The sequence below is a fragment of the Lissotriton vulgaris genome, chromosome 5 (genome assembly GCF_964263255.1).
Source record: "Lissotriton vulgaris chromosome 5, aLisVul1.2, whole genome shotgun sequence".
NCBI classification, from domain to species: Eukaryota; Metazoa; Chordata; class Amphibia; order Caudata; family Salamandridae; genus Lissotriton; species Lissotriton vulgaris.
In genome coordinates, this window is record NC_141693.1 from 1,581,080,799 (window position 1) to 1,581,095,750 (window position 14,952).

The following is a 14,952-nucleotide window of genomic DNA, read 5'->3' on the forward strand; positions in this document are numbered from 1 at the left end:
CTAGGATCCGGTCCTGTGGTTAGAAAAGTAATCTACAAAGTAACTAATTGCATTTAACTAGAAATTCCCATTGAGCTCAATGTTGCATTGTGTTTGAAATTGTATTGCCTATTGCAACAACTGTAACTACTGTAATCAAAAAGTCTATTGCCTATTTGAAAAGTATTTAACTAAAGTAACTCATTCTGAGAAAGTATATTTTGATGCCTTGTTTGTTCTAAAATAAAACAACTATATATTTTGATACAAAACAATTGGTCTAGAGTTCAGTTCTTCAGTGTGTCAGACCATTTGCAGACAGTGTGTACAACAAATGCTTTGCGCTGTCCTCTGATACTGCCTTACTGCTCGACCAAGCTACCACTTTAGAGAGTAAGGTTATATCTAACTTTAGTCTCTGCCAAACCTCTGGGAACTGTGGACTCTGTACACACTGTACCTTACTTTAGTCCAGCATATACAGACCAACTTTCGTATAGGAAGAAGCAGGGAGTGGCGAGTGCACTACGGGGGTTGTGTCTGAGGAATGTGGGGGACTTCTTTGAAGATGGGATTATGTCCAGTTGGGAGCAATCCAGTGCGCAGAGTGAAAGGCCTACTGTCATGGCTCAGTTTCACTATTACAGGGCTCATCTAATGATGCAAGACCTTCTGTGGGAGAACCTGCTGGAACCCCATGAATAACTGCCTCCAATGCAACTGTTACAAACGGCTACACCGTATTATTGTGAAAATGTATGCGCTTTTACAAGAGGCACGCCGGCTGGGAATCACAAAGGTTCTGGTGGATTGGCAGAGGGATGTGGGCGTAACTGTCAGCGACAAACAGTGGATCTATTGTTGCTCAGTTGTGAAGTCCGTTTGTCTCAACAGAGTGTATTATACACCGGACCATATGTTCCAGTGTAATGTATGTGACAATTTTTGTTGCCTCCGATGTTTCGTTGGGTAGGCAGGGTTTGCTCATGTAGTTTGGTTTTGCCAGGAAGTGCTGCAGTTTTGGGAGGCAAGGCTATAAGAACAAACTGCAGCCATGCGCTGGCACCTTTACACCATGGTGCAAAGATGTCTACGTCGTGGGGAGATTGTTTTTGAGCAGGAAGGGGCACCTTCCTGCACAAAAACAATCACTACAAGCATTTCCCTCTTTCAATGCGTGCTGTAGAATGCAGCACACATTGAAAGAGGAAAAACAAGGAGAAACTAAAACATTTCTCCTCGATGCGCCTCGCTACGCCACCTCTAGGGTGGCGTAGCACTCAGATGCATCTCCAGATTTACGATTTCTTGTAAATCTGGAGGTGTCTTGTTGAAAGGGTGTTGCGTGGGAACACCCACAGCAACACTCATGGAACTCCCCTTCAATGCAAAGTGCTGCATGTGAAGGGGTTGTATTTACAAGGAGAGGAAAAGTAATGCTGGGTGGCTTTTCCTTTCCTTGTAAATACGATGGAGCCCCCTGTGCCGAAAAGTGACGTACGGGTGGCGCAGGGGGCTTGTAAATCTGCCCCTTTGTGTCTCTACTGTCAGTGTATTTTTTCTGTTGAATGGTTTAATACTTGGTTTGGTCTGCAGCTTGTGTGAGAGGGCTAGCTCCCAGTGTGAGGAGGGTACAAAATAAAGTAGTTTGTGCTATGTGCTTGGGATTATAGACTCTTGTCAATGTAACAGACCATGGGGCATATTAGCAACAACCTCGTTAAAATGATCGCTGTTTTAGCGGCAGGAAACTGACGCTAAAATGGCGATAATGGGCTTGCTAACATGCGTTATAGAATTTCAATAGAAACCCAGGTTATATGTCCTGCACATCTAACCTTGGCTTCTATTGGAATTCTCTAACGCATATTAGCAAGCCCATTTTCGCCGTTTTAGCGGCAGTTTCCTGCCGCTAAAAAGGCAATAATTTTAACGAGGTTCTTGCTAATGTGCCCCATGTTCTTGTACACTTCTCTATCCCAACAGCCTGTCTAATATGCCACACATTGCCTGTACAGCTTAAATTCCTGAAATTCTGTATGTAGTTCACATTCCTCAGACCATGTCTTTATCACTCTCATTCCCCACATCCTGCCCTGACCACTCACGCTCCCACATCCTTTAAGAGCTAATCACATCCCTACACAGTTTTTTCCCCTCACATTCCATACATCCTGCCTACAACTCAAACGTTTCCCACACCGTGCCTCTCAAATTCCCCATGTGCTGCCTGCCCGGGACACGTTTCTACACTCTCAGCACCCACCACCCACTGACATTCCCCTCATCGTGCCTCAGATTCCAAACTCATTGCCTGCATTCCTCACATTCCACATAACCAGAACCGTCTCACTCACTCCTCATTACCTAGTGGAATTATATTTGTTATATTTTTCCAGCAGACAAGAGCAGCTCTTTCCAGGGTGCAGATCCCTCCCAGACACTACATGGAGACAACACAGCTGACTCCACACTCACTGACTGCCAGGAAGAACTGGAGGGTACCTGTGTCCTGGATCTCACCCCTGTGTGCGAGGACCTCTTGCTAAGGATCACCAGCTTCTCCAGCTGTAAGTTGGATACCTCATTGTTATACCTTACCTCATACTACATCTGATCTAGATAGTCCTCATTTCATCTCTGTGTTGTGTTCCATCCCCTGGTCCTTCCCCAGCTACAGAGAGCCTGGAGTGTCGACAGCCAGAAGAGCATTGGGATGGAGACTCAGCGGATGAGCCGAGCTCTTATCCGCTACACAGGAGCACCGCAACGGCCACGGCTTCCTTTCAGAAGGACTGTGGCCACCCCTTCTATCACTCTCCAAACCTCTTCTCAGACAAGGAGAGCACTGATCCATCCATCCAGAACTCCGAGCCCCCAACTACCAGCCAAGAGGAGAAAGTTGGGGATCACAGCTCAGTCGAAACCATCAGTAACACACACTCCACTTCAACGGCCATCTACTTCTCTGGCGTTCCTTGTATCAACCAGGTCAGCTGCCTACCAGGTGGTGAAAAGAAGGAATGGATCAGAGCGGTAGAAAAGAGACCCATCAAAAGCCAGGAAAAGAAATGCACAGAGCGTGGGAATGCTGAGATTACTGACAAAACACTAGAAGCCCTTGGCTCTTTTTGGAGCCCCGCTATAGATGAGAACAGTTCATTAACACATGGCCTAGGGAAGGAACTGAAAATTGAGCTGCAGAAGGAGGCCTGCTCCAGACAAAATGATGCAAGCCAGGATTATGCCCCAAGTAAAACCAACTGTAGCAGTAACATTACCACCCATGAAGCCCTTGTCTCTAAAGGCTGCTCCTTTATAGAAGTCGGCAGCTCCCTGCCATGTAGTGAAAGCAAGAACTTGGCAAGAGCAAAGCCGACTGGGGGCTTCACAAATATGGTCAAGCTAGGGAATGATGACTCAAGTAGATTAAATGTTCATATTGTGAGTACCCAAAACCACATTACCCCATCTCTCAATGAAGCCAATGCATACCTGCTAAAGAACAACAGAGAAGCACATGTCCTTACCACCAACCATCCGTTGCATTGTCTGAGCTTTACTGAAGATATTGAGGAGCCCATGTCCAAAGCGTACTCAAACAGGGAACGGATGCATGATGCCAACAAAGAAAGTGGATCCCATAATACGAGCGCCAGACTGGCGAACCCTAGATTGCCTTCAGCCGCACACCTGAAGGACAACAGCATTCAGGGAGCTGGAAGCTTCCATGATTCAGTCCGTGGCCAAGGCAAGGAACTGAGAAAATTAACATGTAATGTACAGACACAAACTTGGCATCCCAAATACTGTACCTGCAGTCAGGCTTCTTTTTTGGGCCCAATGACCATGTACTGTTGTGACTCTAATCGTGATACTACTGAACAAAAGAAGGAAACAGGAGAAGCCATAGGGAGCATGGCACTGAATGCCAGGACCTCCCTAGAAGACTTCACCTCCCATAGGGGTTCCCTTAAGAATGATAGAGAAGACTGCAAATCTGACCCACAATCTCTACCTGTTGGCCAAGGGAACTTGTTCGGGAGAGAAACAAGAAGAGAGAGGGAGTCTCTAGCCGACACTGTTGGCTCTCTGGACTTTTCAGGGGCTAGCAGCGTCAGGGCCTTTGCTTGCCTACTACCTGCTCAAGGCCAGGCATGTAGGGAGACTAAGGTTAAAGTGGTTTCGACTGAGACCTCAGCCCTGGAAGATATTGGCATGGAAGAAGCACCCAGGACTAGAAGCGTCAACAGGCTTGCATCCCTAGATCCATGTTTAGTTAGTGAATGTAGAAAGGCCATTAGTAGTTGTGACCCAGCAACGATAACCTCCCCAGGTGTAACCAGCTTTACTGGAACATCTTGTGCTAATGAAACTACTAGCAATTCCCAAGACTGCAAGCCCCTAATGCTTGAACAACTGGAGGGATGGAAGGCATTGATTAGAGAAGAGAGAAGAACATTTACCAGTAAAACATCCATAGAGACACTGAACTCTATGAAAGCTTCCTACATTGCTAGAGACACTAGCACGCCCAATCGAGAGGTGTGCATGACTGAGAACCAGGAAGTGAGGGGGTATTTGTCTATCAAAAACTTCCGAGAGGCCAAGGGTTCTACTGAAGCTTCCTGCACTGAAGGAGACCATAGTAGACCTAGTGACTCAAAATCCCTAACACCTGGACAACACGAGGCGTGCAGGACAGAAATCACTGAAGGGGTAGGGGCTCCGACTAGTGGGACCATTCAGAAAGCCATTAGTAATTCTGGATCATTTTGTATGGATAAAACCATAAGCAGCTCCCCAGACTCAATGCCCCTACCCCCCAACGAACATGGGGTATGGACGGCAGAAGCCAGTGGAGGGAAAGGGGCCGTCCTGGAGTTCATTGGTTCTTTTGACTCTTCCTGCATTGGTAGAGACCCTAGCATCAGCAGTGACTGCACGTCCCTAGCCCCAGGACAGGGAGAGGCATCGAGGACAGAGATGAGTGAAGGGATAGGAGCTCTAACTAGCAGTCCAAATTGTATTGAAGCTTTCAGCTTCAGTAGAGGCCCTAGCATTCCTAATGACTTGACTTTCTTAAACCCCAGCCAAATGGAGGTTTGTAGGACCGAAATATGTGAACAACAATTGTCTTTGACCACCTGGCCCTCCCACCAGACTGGCAGAGGTCGTTTGTATGCTCATCTGTCTCCATCAGCAAGTGTTTGCTCAGGAAGCATGCTGGCCTCTTTTCATATTCACAGGCCTCACAAACGCCACTTGGAGCAAGCGGAAGACCACGGAGATGCCGACACATCCCCCGCCCCTAAGAAGCCCATGGCCACTCTCAATTCACTTCAGGGGGAGGCAGTGCAGGAGAGGATGCACTACACATCTTCACACAGAACAGGGCAATGGAGTGTCCTTCCCCTGAACAGACCCCGGATGCGGTGCAGATCATCTGGTGTCGCAGGAACTAGAGAGGTGTATCTCTATCCCCTAGCATCAGGTCATCCCGCTCTTGCAGCAGCAGAGCCGCGGAGGAGTGCACCCCGAAACCTGGAGCTCTTGCTACTGAGGAACTCCAAAGGAAATATGCAGGTAAGGCAGTGGGAAAAAGTTGTTGGGAGTATGTTTGAGAGGGTGATTCTACAGCACCATCACACAGGACAAGGAACTGTGGATGTCAGTATCCTAGTAAGCGTATTTATGCATTTTATATACACAGCACTATTGTGAAAACTGAGGACTGCAGTGTGTGCATAAGATAATAAGGGATGTACGTTGTTACAACCCATGCTTTTACCATGCATGCCTTTACAATGCAGGTTTTTCAACGCAAGTCGTTACAACGACTTGCGTTGGAGGGTGCTGGATAGTGAATAGTTTTATTTACTATTCCAACTCCAGTCCCCGTGGATAGTAGGGAAGGTGTTGGATAGTAAATAAAACTATTACCTATCCTTCAGCGACCCCCAGCGCAATTCGTTGTAATGACTTGCTTTGAAAAACCTGCGTTGTAAAGGCACTGCGTGGTAAAATTTGCGTCGTAAAGGATGTTTCCCGATAATAAGTATTACTTTGAATCAAATAGTGAGAAATACAATTAGTTCAAATCAATTAGTTATACAAGCAACTTTTTGAAAAACAAAGTTGACTGAATTGGCAAGGCATTTGAAAAAAACATTTAAAATAGGATTCCTTTTACCTCAGCAAGTGACTTTAAAGAAAAGTAGGGTGGGTGTTGGAAGCCTTGATAAAAGGATAGGTTAGGGGTAAGAAAATGGAAGTAGGTAGTGGAAGGTACGAAAAATAACCCTGTTGCACCAAGATCAGGAATGCAAACAATATACAATTTCAAACTACTTAATTCAAGCATATTGCCCTTTCAATGCAACGAAAGCACTGCAAACTAATTGCTTTTAAACAACTGACTCAAACAACCTGTTCGACAAAGTGATTTCAACTATTACTATAGAATTGTACTTTTGCACACCCCTGCTTTACATTTTACTGCCCTTACAGTACATTGCACAGTATGAACATCTCCCAAAATGCTGATCCAGGACTAGGGGCATATTACCAACAACTAGCGATAATTTTTGTCTCTAACTTGTTTAGAGACAAAAATTATCGCCGCACATCGGCGATTTTTATCGCAAATAAACCTTGGTATTACCAAGGTTTAACGCAAATGCGGTAAAAATCGCCGCAAAGCATGAATATCGCTGAAAAGTCCGCGATATTCATGCATTAGCGAGCTAATGCTCTTAGCCATGTTATCCACCTCCCATTGGATAACATGGCTGAGAACTGCTCAGGGCAGGTGTTAGCTTTTGGAGATATTCCCGCTTAGCGCGAATATCTCCAAAAGTTGGTAATAGGAGATAGCGATGTTAGAGACTGTTTTCAGTCGCTAACATCTTGGCACGCCCACTTTGCATCTCATTAGTGATAAATATCACTGACATGCAAAGTGGGGCCCAAGATGGTTGCTATCTCCTACTAGCTGTCGCTAACTGGTGTTAGCGGCAGCTAGGTAATAGGGAGATAATTTTATCTCCGCTTTCTTAGCTTTTAAAGCCAAAAAAGCGGAGATAAACCCCCTTGATAATATGCCCCCAGATTCGCCCAGCACAGCAAGCAGAGAACGTGCATCCCATGCAGCGCATGCACGCAGGGTTCTTTTCTGGGATTGCAAATCCTGGCGCGAAAGGAGGATCCTTTCTGAGAACCATATAAGCTCCCTCTTTTGAGGGTTCAAAGAAATGGCCGCAGGATATCTCTGCGCACAAGATAGAAGCTTCATGATGCTAATAGCTCCTTTCCTCACCATCTGCCATGACACCTCTGCCAAAGGAACTCCCACTGTGTTTCTGTGTCTGCAAGGAAATACTAGTATGGGGTAGACCCCAATAAGGCCCTTAGAGTTGAACTCAATCAATTCAACTACTCAAATACCACCACTGGCCATAAATGTATCACAAATGCTTTAGCTCTCGAACACATTGAGTGTATTCAGTGTGCTGGACCCTGTTACTTATTAGTCATACTCATTCTATGTTACGGCAGTGTACTGATTTACATAATGTTTGCACATACTAGCTTAACACAAAAAATGACACATATAAAATACATTAACACACACATTTATATAACAATTTTTGACAATCCATCCTAATAATCCCATGAAAAATGTTTTTGCAATTAGTACTCTCATACACAATGTTTTAGAGAGACAATTAATGTTGTCCCTGATGATGCCCAAAACATTTTTTGTAGGGGTAAATCAACAAACAGTTCACTAGGGATTTTTAGGCAATTTTTTGGTTCATTCAGTTTCACAGTGCTCCTCGTGAATAACGTGCCAACATGTTTTGACTTCCTTTTACCAGGCCCGCTAAATTACAGAGGAGGAGGCCATTTTTAGGGAACGCACAAAGTAGAGGCACGGGAAAAGGATGGCAGAATCAAGGTAGCAAATAAATATGAACCCGGAGACGAACATACTGCTGGGAAATCTAGATGTAACTTCAATTCATACCTTGTCTGAAAGAGTACTAAATCTCCATGAGACAAAGGTACTTAAGAAAGGATTATCATTTGTTCCAACCACATGAACAGGCTTCAGTCAAGTGTGGATGGGAGTAGGCAATTCTTTCGAAAGATATTATTAAGAGCTTATTTCTCTGATTCAGATGGAACATATGATCAGGATTACACTTGTTTAAGAAGACTATCCAGACTTTGCCCACCCTCACCAAAGATTAGGAGATATTGCGTTTTGGGAAAAACATAATGATGGACCTGGATAACATTGAGGCTAAAGATAGATATATGTAAGACCTAATTTATGCAAAGCGGAATTTGAGGCACTAAGCAGACTATAAGATGCAGAAGACCTCATACTTAAACCTGCAGGTAGGTTGGAGCCCCATTGGTTCAAGATAGACACAAGTTAATCTAATCAAGAAGGGATTTGTTTATAATTTTGGAAGGCAAGGATGGGAAAGACGTAGAATACTTCGACCATCTGTATGCAAGAGCTCGGGTATGTTATACCCTCCCGAAAATTCACAAGGATGAACCAAACCTCTCAGGAAAACCAATAGTGTCAAAGGTTAGCTCAATTTAGCAACCACTATCAAAATATGTCGACATTTTTTAAAACCATTTATCTTATCCGTACCGTTCTAAGTGAGCGACATTATGGACATTATTAACCAGATTGATGGCTTAACATATGACAATCAGGAGGAAAAGTTACTGACTTTGGATGTAGAGAGTCTACAGACAAACATTTCCCAGAAAGCAGTGGTGGAAATCCTAGAACGGTGTGTAGAAACAAGACCTAGAACCCACATGGTCCTCAGAGAGTTTATCATCAAACTACTCAAGATATGTCTTACAAAAAAGTCTTTAAATTAAATAAGGAGTTCTATATACAAATTAAAAAGACTACAATGGGAAATCTCTTTGCAGCAGTAATGGCCGTGGTATTTATGGTAAAAGAGATGGATTTACACAAACAGTCCATTCAGAAATAACATATAGTTGTGGAAAAGGTACAACAACGATACACTGATGATCTAGAAAGGGAGTACAGAAGACCTAAACCACTTTACAACTGGATCAACACTAGTTGTCCAGACATCAAGTTTTTGGCCAACCGAAGGCGGAAGAAAAATAAAGAATTGGATGTACTGATTAGGCATTCTAGGGAATGTATCCACAATATGTATGGTGAACAGACTAACAAGAATTGATTCTTACACTACTCCAGTTTTCAACTAGTGAAACCATGGGGACTACGTCCCTCTTGTCCAATACTTAGGGAATCAAAGAAACTGCTATAGAAGGAGGATTGTATCAAGAAACCTCGGACACTTCTTGTGAAATTAAGGGATTATAACTATCCTTACAAACTGCTTACAAGATCACTCAGTGGGTCTGATATACCTCGAGAGAATGCCTACTTATGCTCAATTTGCATGAGGTTAATAACCAAGTACTTTGCTTCATCCATTTCAACAGTGACCCCAGCAACATCATGAATGCAATCTGAATAAACTGGCAACTCTCATCTGGCCTGTAATCATTATGAAATAATCTGATCTTTACTTAAATAGAAACAGAAATCCCCGTACTAAATAGTCAACTGAAACGAAGATCTGGTAATCCCCATTTCTGATTAAACTTGGGGGTACATTTAGGCACAAGCAGCAAAATCTTCTATTTGTGTACAACATAAATAAAATATATTGATAATTCTAACACACTGATATTTCACACCTGCTCTTCTCAGAGCTATACATGGGGGTTCAGAGTTGGGTTGAAAGACCTGTGGAGAGCGGGGAGATATGATCCACATGCTATGGTCTTGCCCAAGGTCCGGGAATATTGGCAAATGATTGCAACAAACATCCAAGAAACCACCGGGATTGGCCTTATTTTAGATCCAATAGTACTGGTCCTGGGAGCTCCTGGGTAAAATTATATATACAAACTCACCATTGAAAGGGCATACTCCTCGCACACCTCCTACTAGCAACCAGGTTATCATTCGCACAGTTCTGCAAAAAAGCAATGACTCCCCCAGTCCATGTTTGGTGGTCGAAAATATGGGCTGTCTGTGAATGAAAAGTTGATTGCACTGATCCTTGAAAATGTGTCTAACTTTTAGAAAACATGCAACCCTTTTGTTATGTAAAGGAAAAAGGGGGGAAAGTACAGAGGAGCTCTAATAGGACAACCAAATATTCTCCAGTGTTCAGGCATTGATGGAATGGGATCACCTCCTTGCTTTCCTTTTTCCTTTTACCTTTTACACTGTGCCGCTCCTACATATGCCATCGTATATGGTCCTAGAACTTGACATCCATGCATTTCATGTTTCCCACGCAATATATACATGTGCTATACTTTGACTTCTGTTAAAAAAATTAAAGGGGCAGATTTACAATGAACTGACGCATCCGCATAGATGCGTCAGTTTCCTTGCACCAGCGTCAAATGTCCTTGCGCCACCAGTGAAGCGCTGTATTTACAATACAGTGCGATACAAAAGGGGATGATGGACGGAGCGTTTGAGCTAATCAAACACTCACCCCCAGTCAACTGATCTGGGTTTAATCCATCACCATTCTTTAGCTCACTCAGCCACCCCAGTTCAGACATGGCCATATGCAAATCAGTCTGACCCTGTGCCTCATGGGAACAGTCCAGCCCGAACTGCCAAGCCATGTCTTCCCTGGACCGGAAACAAGCATCCTGGGACCGGTTTCGGATTCATAATCCTCATCAGCCAGGCTATCTTGAATCCAGTGGCCAAGTGAGCAAGGGACTCACGTCTGAGCATACCCTGCCAACTTAGGGCGAACAAAGCGATACAAAGGGGGATGATGGATGGAGCGTTTGAGCCAATCAACAATACAGTGCTCCACGGCACAAGGATTAACAGATGTGTCAAAAATTCTGACGCATCTGTTGGCCCAAAAGTCACGCACTGCTGGAGTTGTGTTGCAAGCACGACCCAACTACAGCAATGTATTTTGCGGCCTATACTTACTGTACTGCATCACTCCTTGGCATAATGTTTTGACGCAGTGGCATCCTAAAAGTGGTGTAGTGAAATCTTGTAGATTTCACTTTGTCACTTTTCCGAGGCCTTCCTGCGTGGGAACACCCACCCTGTATACATTATACCTGATGCAGGTATAATCTGATGTGGGGCTTTACAAAGTGACGCATCTCCCTAGATGCGTCACGTAAATAGGCCGCATTGTTTGCGCCGCTGTTGCGTTAAAAAGAGACGCAATGGCGACGCAAGGAGGCGCAAGGGACTTGTAAATCTGCCCCAAACTGTTTAAAAAAAGAAACACATTTTTTTACAACAACTTGTTGCCTGTAACGCCAGAACCAAAGAAACAGAACAATCCCTGAGAATTATGCTCAAACTACAGCCAGTGATGGAACATCATAAATGCAGCAATTGCACTACAACTTAAGTACAAAAGGGTGCTGAAATTACATACAATGACATCAAGATAAAGGATCGTGTTTTTACAAACTATAACACCCAGAATGTTTTGTACATTATTTGATGTCCATGTGACAAAGCACATATTGGAAAGACATATCAAGGAATCAAAAAAGAGGATCATCCAACACAAATTGAGGCTAAAAGGCAAAATTCAAAATGCTCCCCTAGTACATCATATTATGGCTAAACAACAGATGGAACAACAGCTCAGGTGGAGCGTACTGAAACAATACTACCAAAACAAGATGGTATATAGAAAAGGCCAGTCGTGACTGGCATGATTCGCGTGTGAAGGGGGGTAGGCGGGTGATTGGGGATTTGCGTAGGGGGGTAATTAAAAAAATATATAAACTTACTGTTGGACTTGGCCCTTTTTGCAGGGTATTCCCTAAACTTTTTGCTTTTCTGCTAACCATTTTGCTGACTTGGTGTTGGTGGTTTTAGGACTCTGGGCACTTTAGCACTAGTTAGCAGTGCAGAGTGCGTTTGCTCTCTGCCCTCCATAGGCTAACATCGGGAACTCCCCCCTTATGGGAAAATTCTTAAATAAAACAAAATAAGTATGGCATGTTTTTTGGTATGTGTGGAATGGAAATGATAAATGCTGTGCAATGGTGCGCGCAGATTTACTTTTACTATTTTAGGAATGCCACTTTTAGAAGTTGGCATTTCTGTGTGCTGTGTGCCTGCCTGCATGTCTGTTTCTAGAAGTGACCGGGGCTGGTGAGGAGTGGGTGGCTCCAGGGAGGTAGGTTCAGGCTGAGTGGAATGTCTGCAACTAGAATAGTGGGCGGAGAGATCCCCTGTCCCTGACTAGGTCAGTGCCTGCCCTGTACAAGGTTAGCTCCGCCCCCTAATAACACCCCACCCAGTGCCAGTTATTATTATTATTATTATTCTGAGTTTTGTATAGCGCCTTGTTACCCGTAGGCATCCCAGCGCTCAGTTGGGACTGGAACTTCCAAGACCCTTCCAGAAGCCCCTACCCCCAGACCCTTCCAGAAGCTTCTACCTCCTTCCAGACGCAGGGCAGAGAGGTGTATAAATACAGGGGCTGTGAGCCCATGTGGGTGTGCTTGTGCTGATGTGGAGGGGACACTCTGCCGTGGGACCCTGCGTGCTGGCCCTGTGCCCCATTTTTCCCCTCTGCCTTTCTACTGGACCCAGGAAGAGAGTCTGCTAGAGCAGGGTCTGCTGTATTTCAGGATAGCCATCCCTGCTGTGTCTGACTACTGCCGGGATTGCTATACTGTTGGGGAAGAGTTGCCCTGAGGTCTGCTGATCTCTGCCCAACCCTGACTGCTTCCTGGACACTAGCGCCTCATGAGCGCTATATGTGGATTGCCAGAGAAGAGGAGCACTACCTTCTAACTGCCCCTCAAGGAAAAGAGAAATCCACATTTCCAGCAGGGCTCCCATGTGCCTGGGGGAGCCCCGCTCTGCCACGGAGAGCGGGTGCACACCCTGCAACTGTTTTCATTTGAATATGTCACCCCGCCACGCTGGGAGTCACTGCCGCCACCTGGAAGTCAGGCTGCCATGCCAGATTGGGGGTGTGCCTGCCTCCGAGCCGGAAGGAGAATCCAGGCGGGAGCCCACCTGCACTGGACGGTGCAGGAGGAAGCCGGTAGTCCAGCGGGGCTCCAGTGAGCTGGTGGGAGCCCCGCGCCTGACACCCAAGAAGCAGTCCGGAGCCTCCCAGGTTTCCCTCCAAAGTCCTGGGTCCCAGGAGGGGCACGGGTGAAGTCAGGGGAAACCTGGAGGTGGCATGCTGGTGTGCGGGGCTCCTGAACAGAGCCCCATGCGTGTGCGGCAAAGAAGTGGTGCTGGCCCCAAGGAAGCCCAAGGTGAGTGGGGGCTTCAAGAATGTGCAGTGTTGGTGCTCGCAAGCGGCACCGAAGATGAGCGCGAGACCAGCTGTGACCTCACCGGCCCAGCCCCCAAGGAGTGGTGAGTGGGGCTGGACTCTGGGTTGGTGAGGCGGGAAAGGGAGTGGGCAGCTCCGACGTGGGGGCCAAATCTGCTCCAAGAGTCCCGGAGTGGGGCTCCTACGCGAACCTTGGTGCCAGTGACTATTTTGGCTACACAGCGGCGCCGCAGTTGCGGGCCGCTGCAACAGTTTGGGCACTTTTTGTACTTTCAAGCCCCAGAGGGGGGCTCCAACTGGTAAGTGCTGCGTTACCCTTCACCAGCTGTACCGCAGTTGCGGCAGCTGCAACGGTTGGGCATTCCTATTAATTTCAGAGTCCCGGAGTGGGGCTCCAACGTGCACAGTAGTGCCAGTGAGTCCTCTGCTTTTGTGGGCCTTATTCTGCCTCAGCTGTTCCGCCGGGACGGACAGCTGCAACGTCGGGGGCAATTATTTTGTTTGTTACTATGGGTGCATTCCAGAATATGTTTGATGCCCATGCCCAGATGATTGAACCTCCTGTTTTTAGACTGATGGTGATGCCTAATGTCCTACCAGAATGCTTAGATGGTTCCTAAAGCATATGGTTATGCCTAATGAGATGCCCCATATTATGCCTAATGAACTGCCTCATATGATTATGCCCAATACTAAGATGGTTATGCCTAATGCTATGCATAATGTGGTTTATGCCTATTGGAGGGTATGCCCAATGCTAACCTGATTTATGCCTAATGTGGTACACACTGATTGCAATGTTGTTACCTTCATTATTTTACCTGTAGGGACTGTTTTTTTTTACATTTACTGTTTATGCCTTACAATGTTGCATTTATGATAGGGGATGTCTGACGTCAGGTCATTAGGTGCATGCCTGATCTAATGTGATTTTACCTCATGTTTATGATCTTGCCAGTAGGTACTTGGTGTTCTATATTGATTACTTGAACTTTTGCAATGGTTCTGGAAGCGACCCTATTGGCACTGCCATGTACGTAGTCCCCTGTAAATAATGTCCTGGTGCCTGTAGGCACAGTGTATATGTCTGTGATTCTAATGTGTTTTTATAATACAAATGCTATATTTATATAACCTTGTGTGGAGTCTCTTTTTTAGTGTGCCTAGTGTGTCGCCGCTGTGTGTGTGTGTTGCGCAAACACTTTACACATTGCCTCTGGGATAGGCCTGACTGCTCGTGCCAAGCTACCTAGGGGGTGAGCAGGGGTTATCCTCAGGGTGTACTTCCTTCGCCCTGACTAGACCGGGGGTTTCTGCCTGGCTCTGGCGTGTGCCCTAGCTTACCGGAACCCCTGTTTCTAACATTTACATTCCTGGGTCTGCTCCGTTTAAGCTCCTGGCCGGGTCACACGGAACAGGAAGCAGGGAGCCTCCCTGCCCTCCCCTAAGCCAATCACAACACTGCAATGGCAGTGTTGTGATTGGTCGGGACGGCGCCCAGCCAGGCGCCTATGGGGAAGCCATTTTCTCCATGTAGGCTGCATGCAACCTGCATGGACAAAAGGGAGACTGCGCATGA

At 45.8% G+C, this 14,952-nt stretch overlaps 1 protein-coding gene across 1 annotated transcript in view; it reads left to right on the top strand.

Annotated features, from left to right (window-relative positions):
* The first annotated feature begins 3,828 nt into the window (after window positions 1–3,828).
* Window positions 3,829–14,952, top strand: part of LOC147716728 (uncharacterized) — a 40,710-nt gene continuing 29,586 nt past the window's right edge. Inside the window, exon 1 of the mRNA XM_086920422.1 lies at window positions 3,829–5,565. Coding sequence (XP_086776548.1) covers window positions 3,829–5,565 — 1,737 coding nt within the window. The remainder of the gene's footprint in view (window positions 5,566–14,952) is intronic.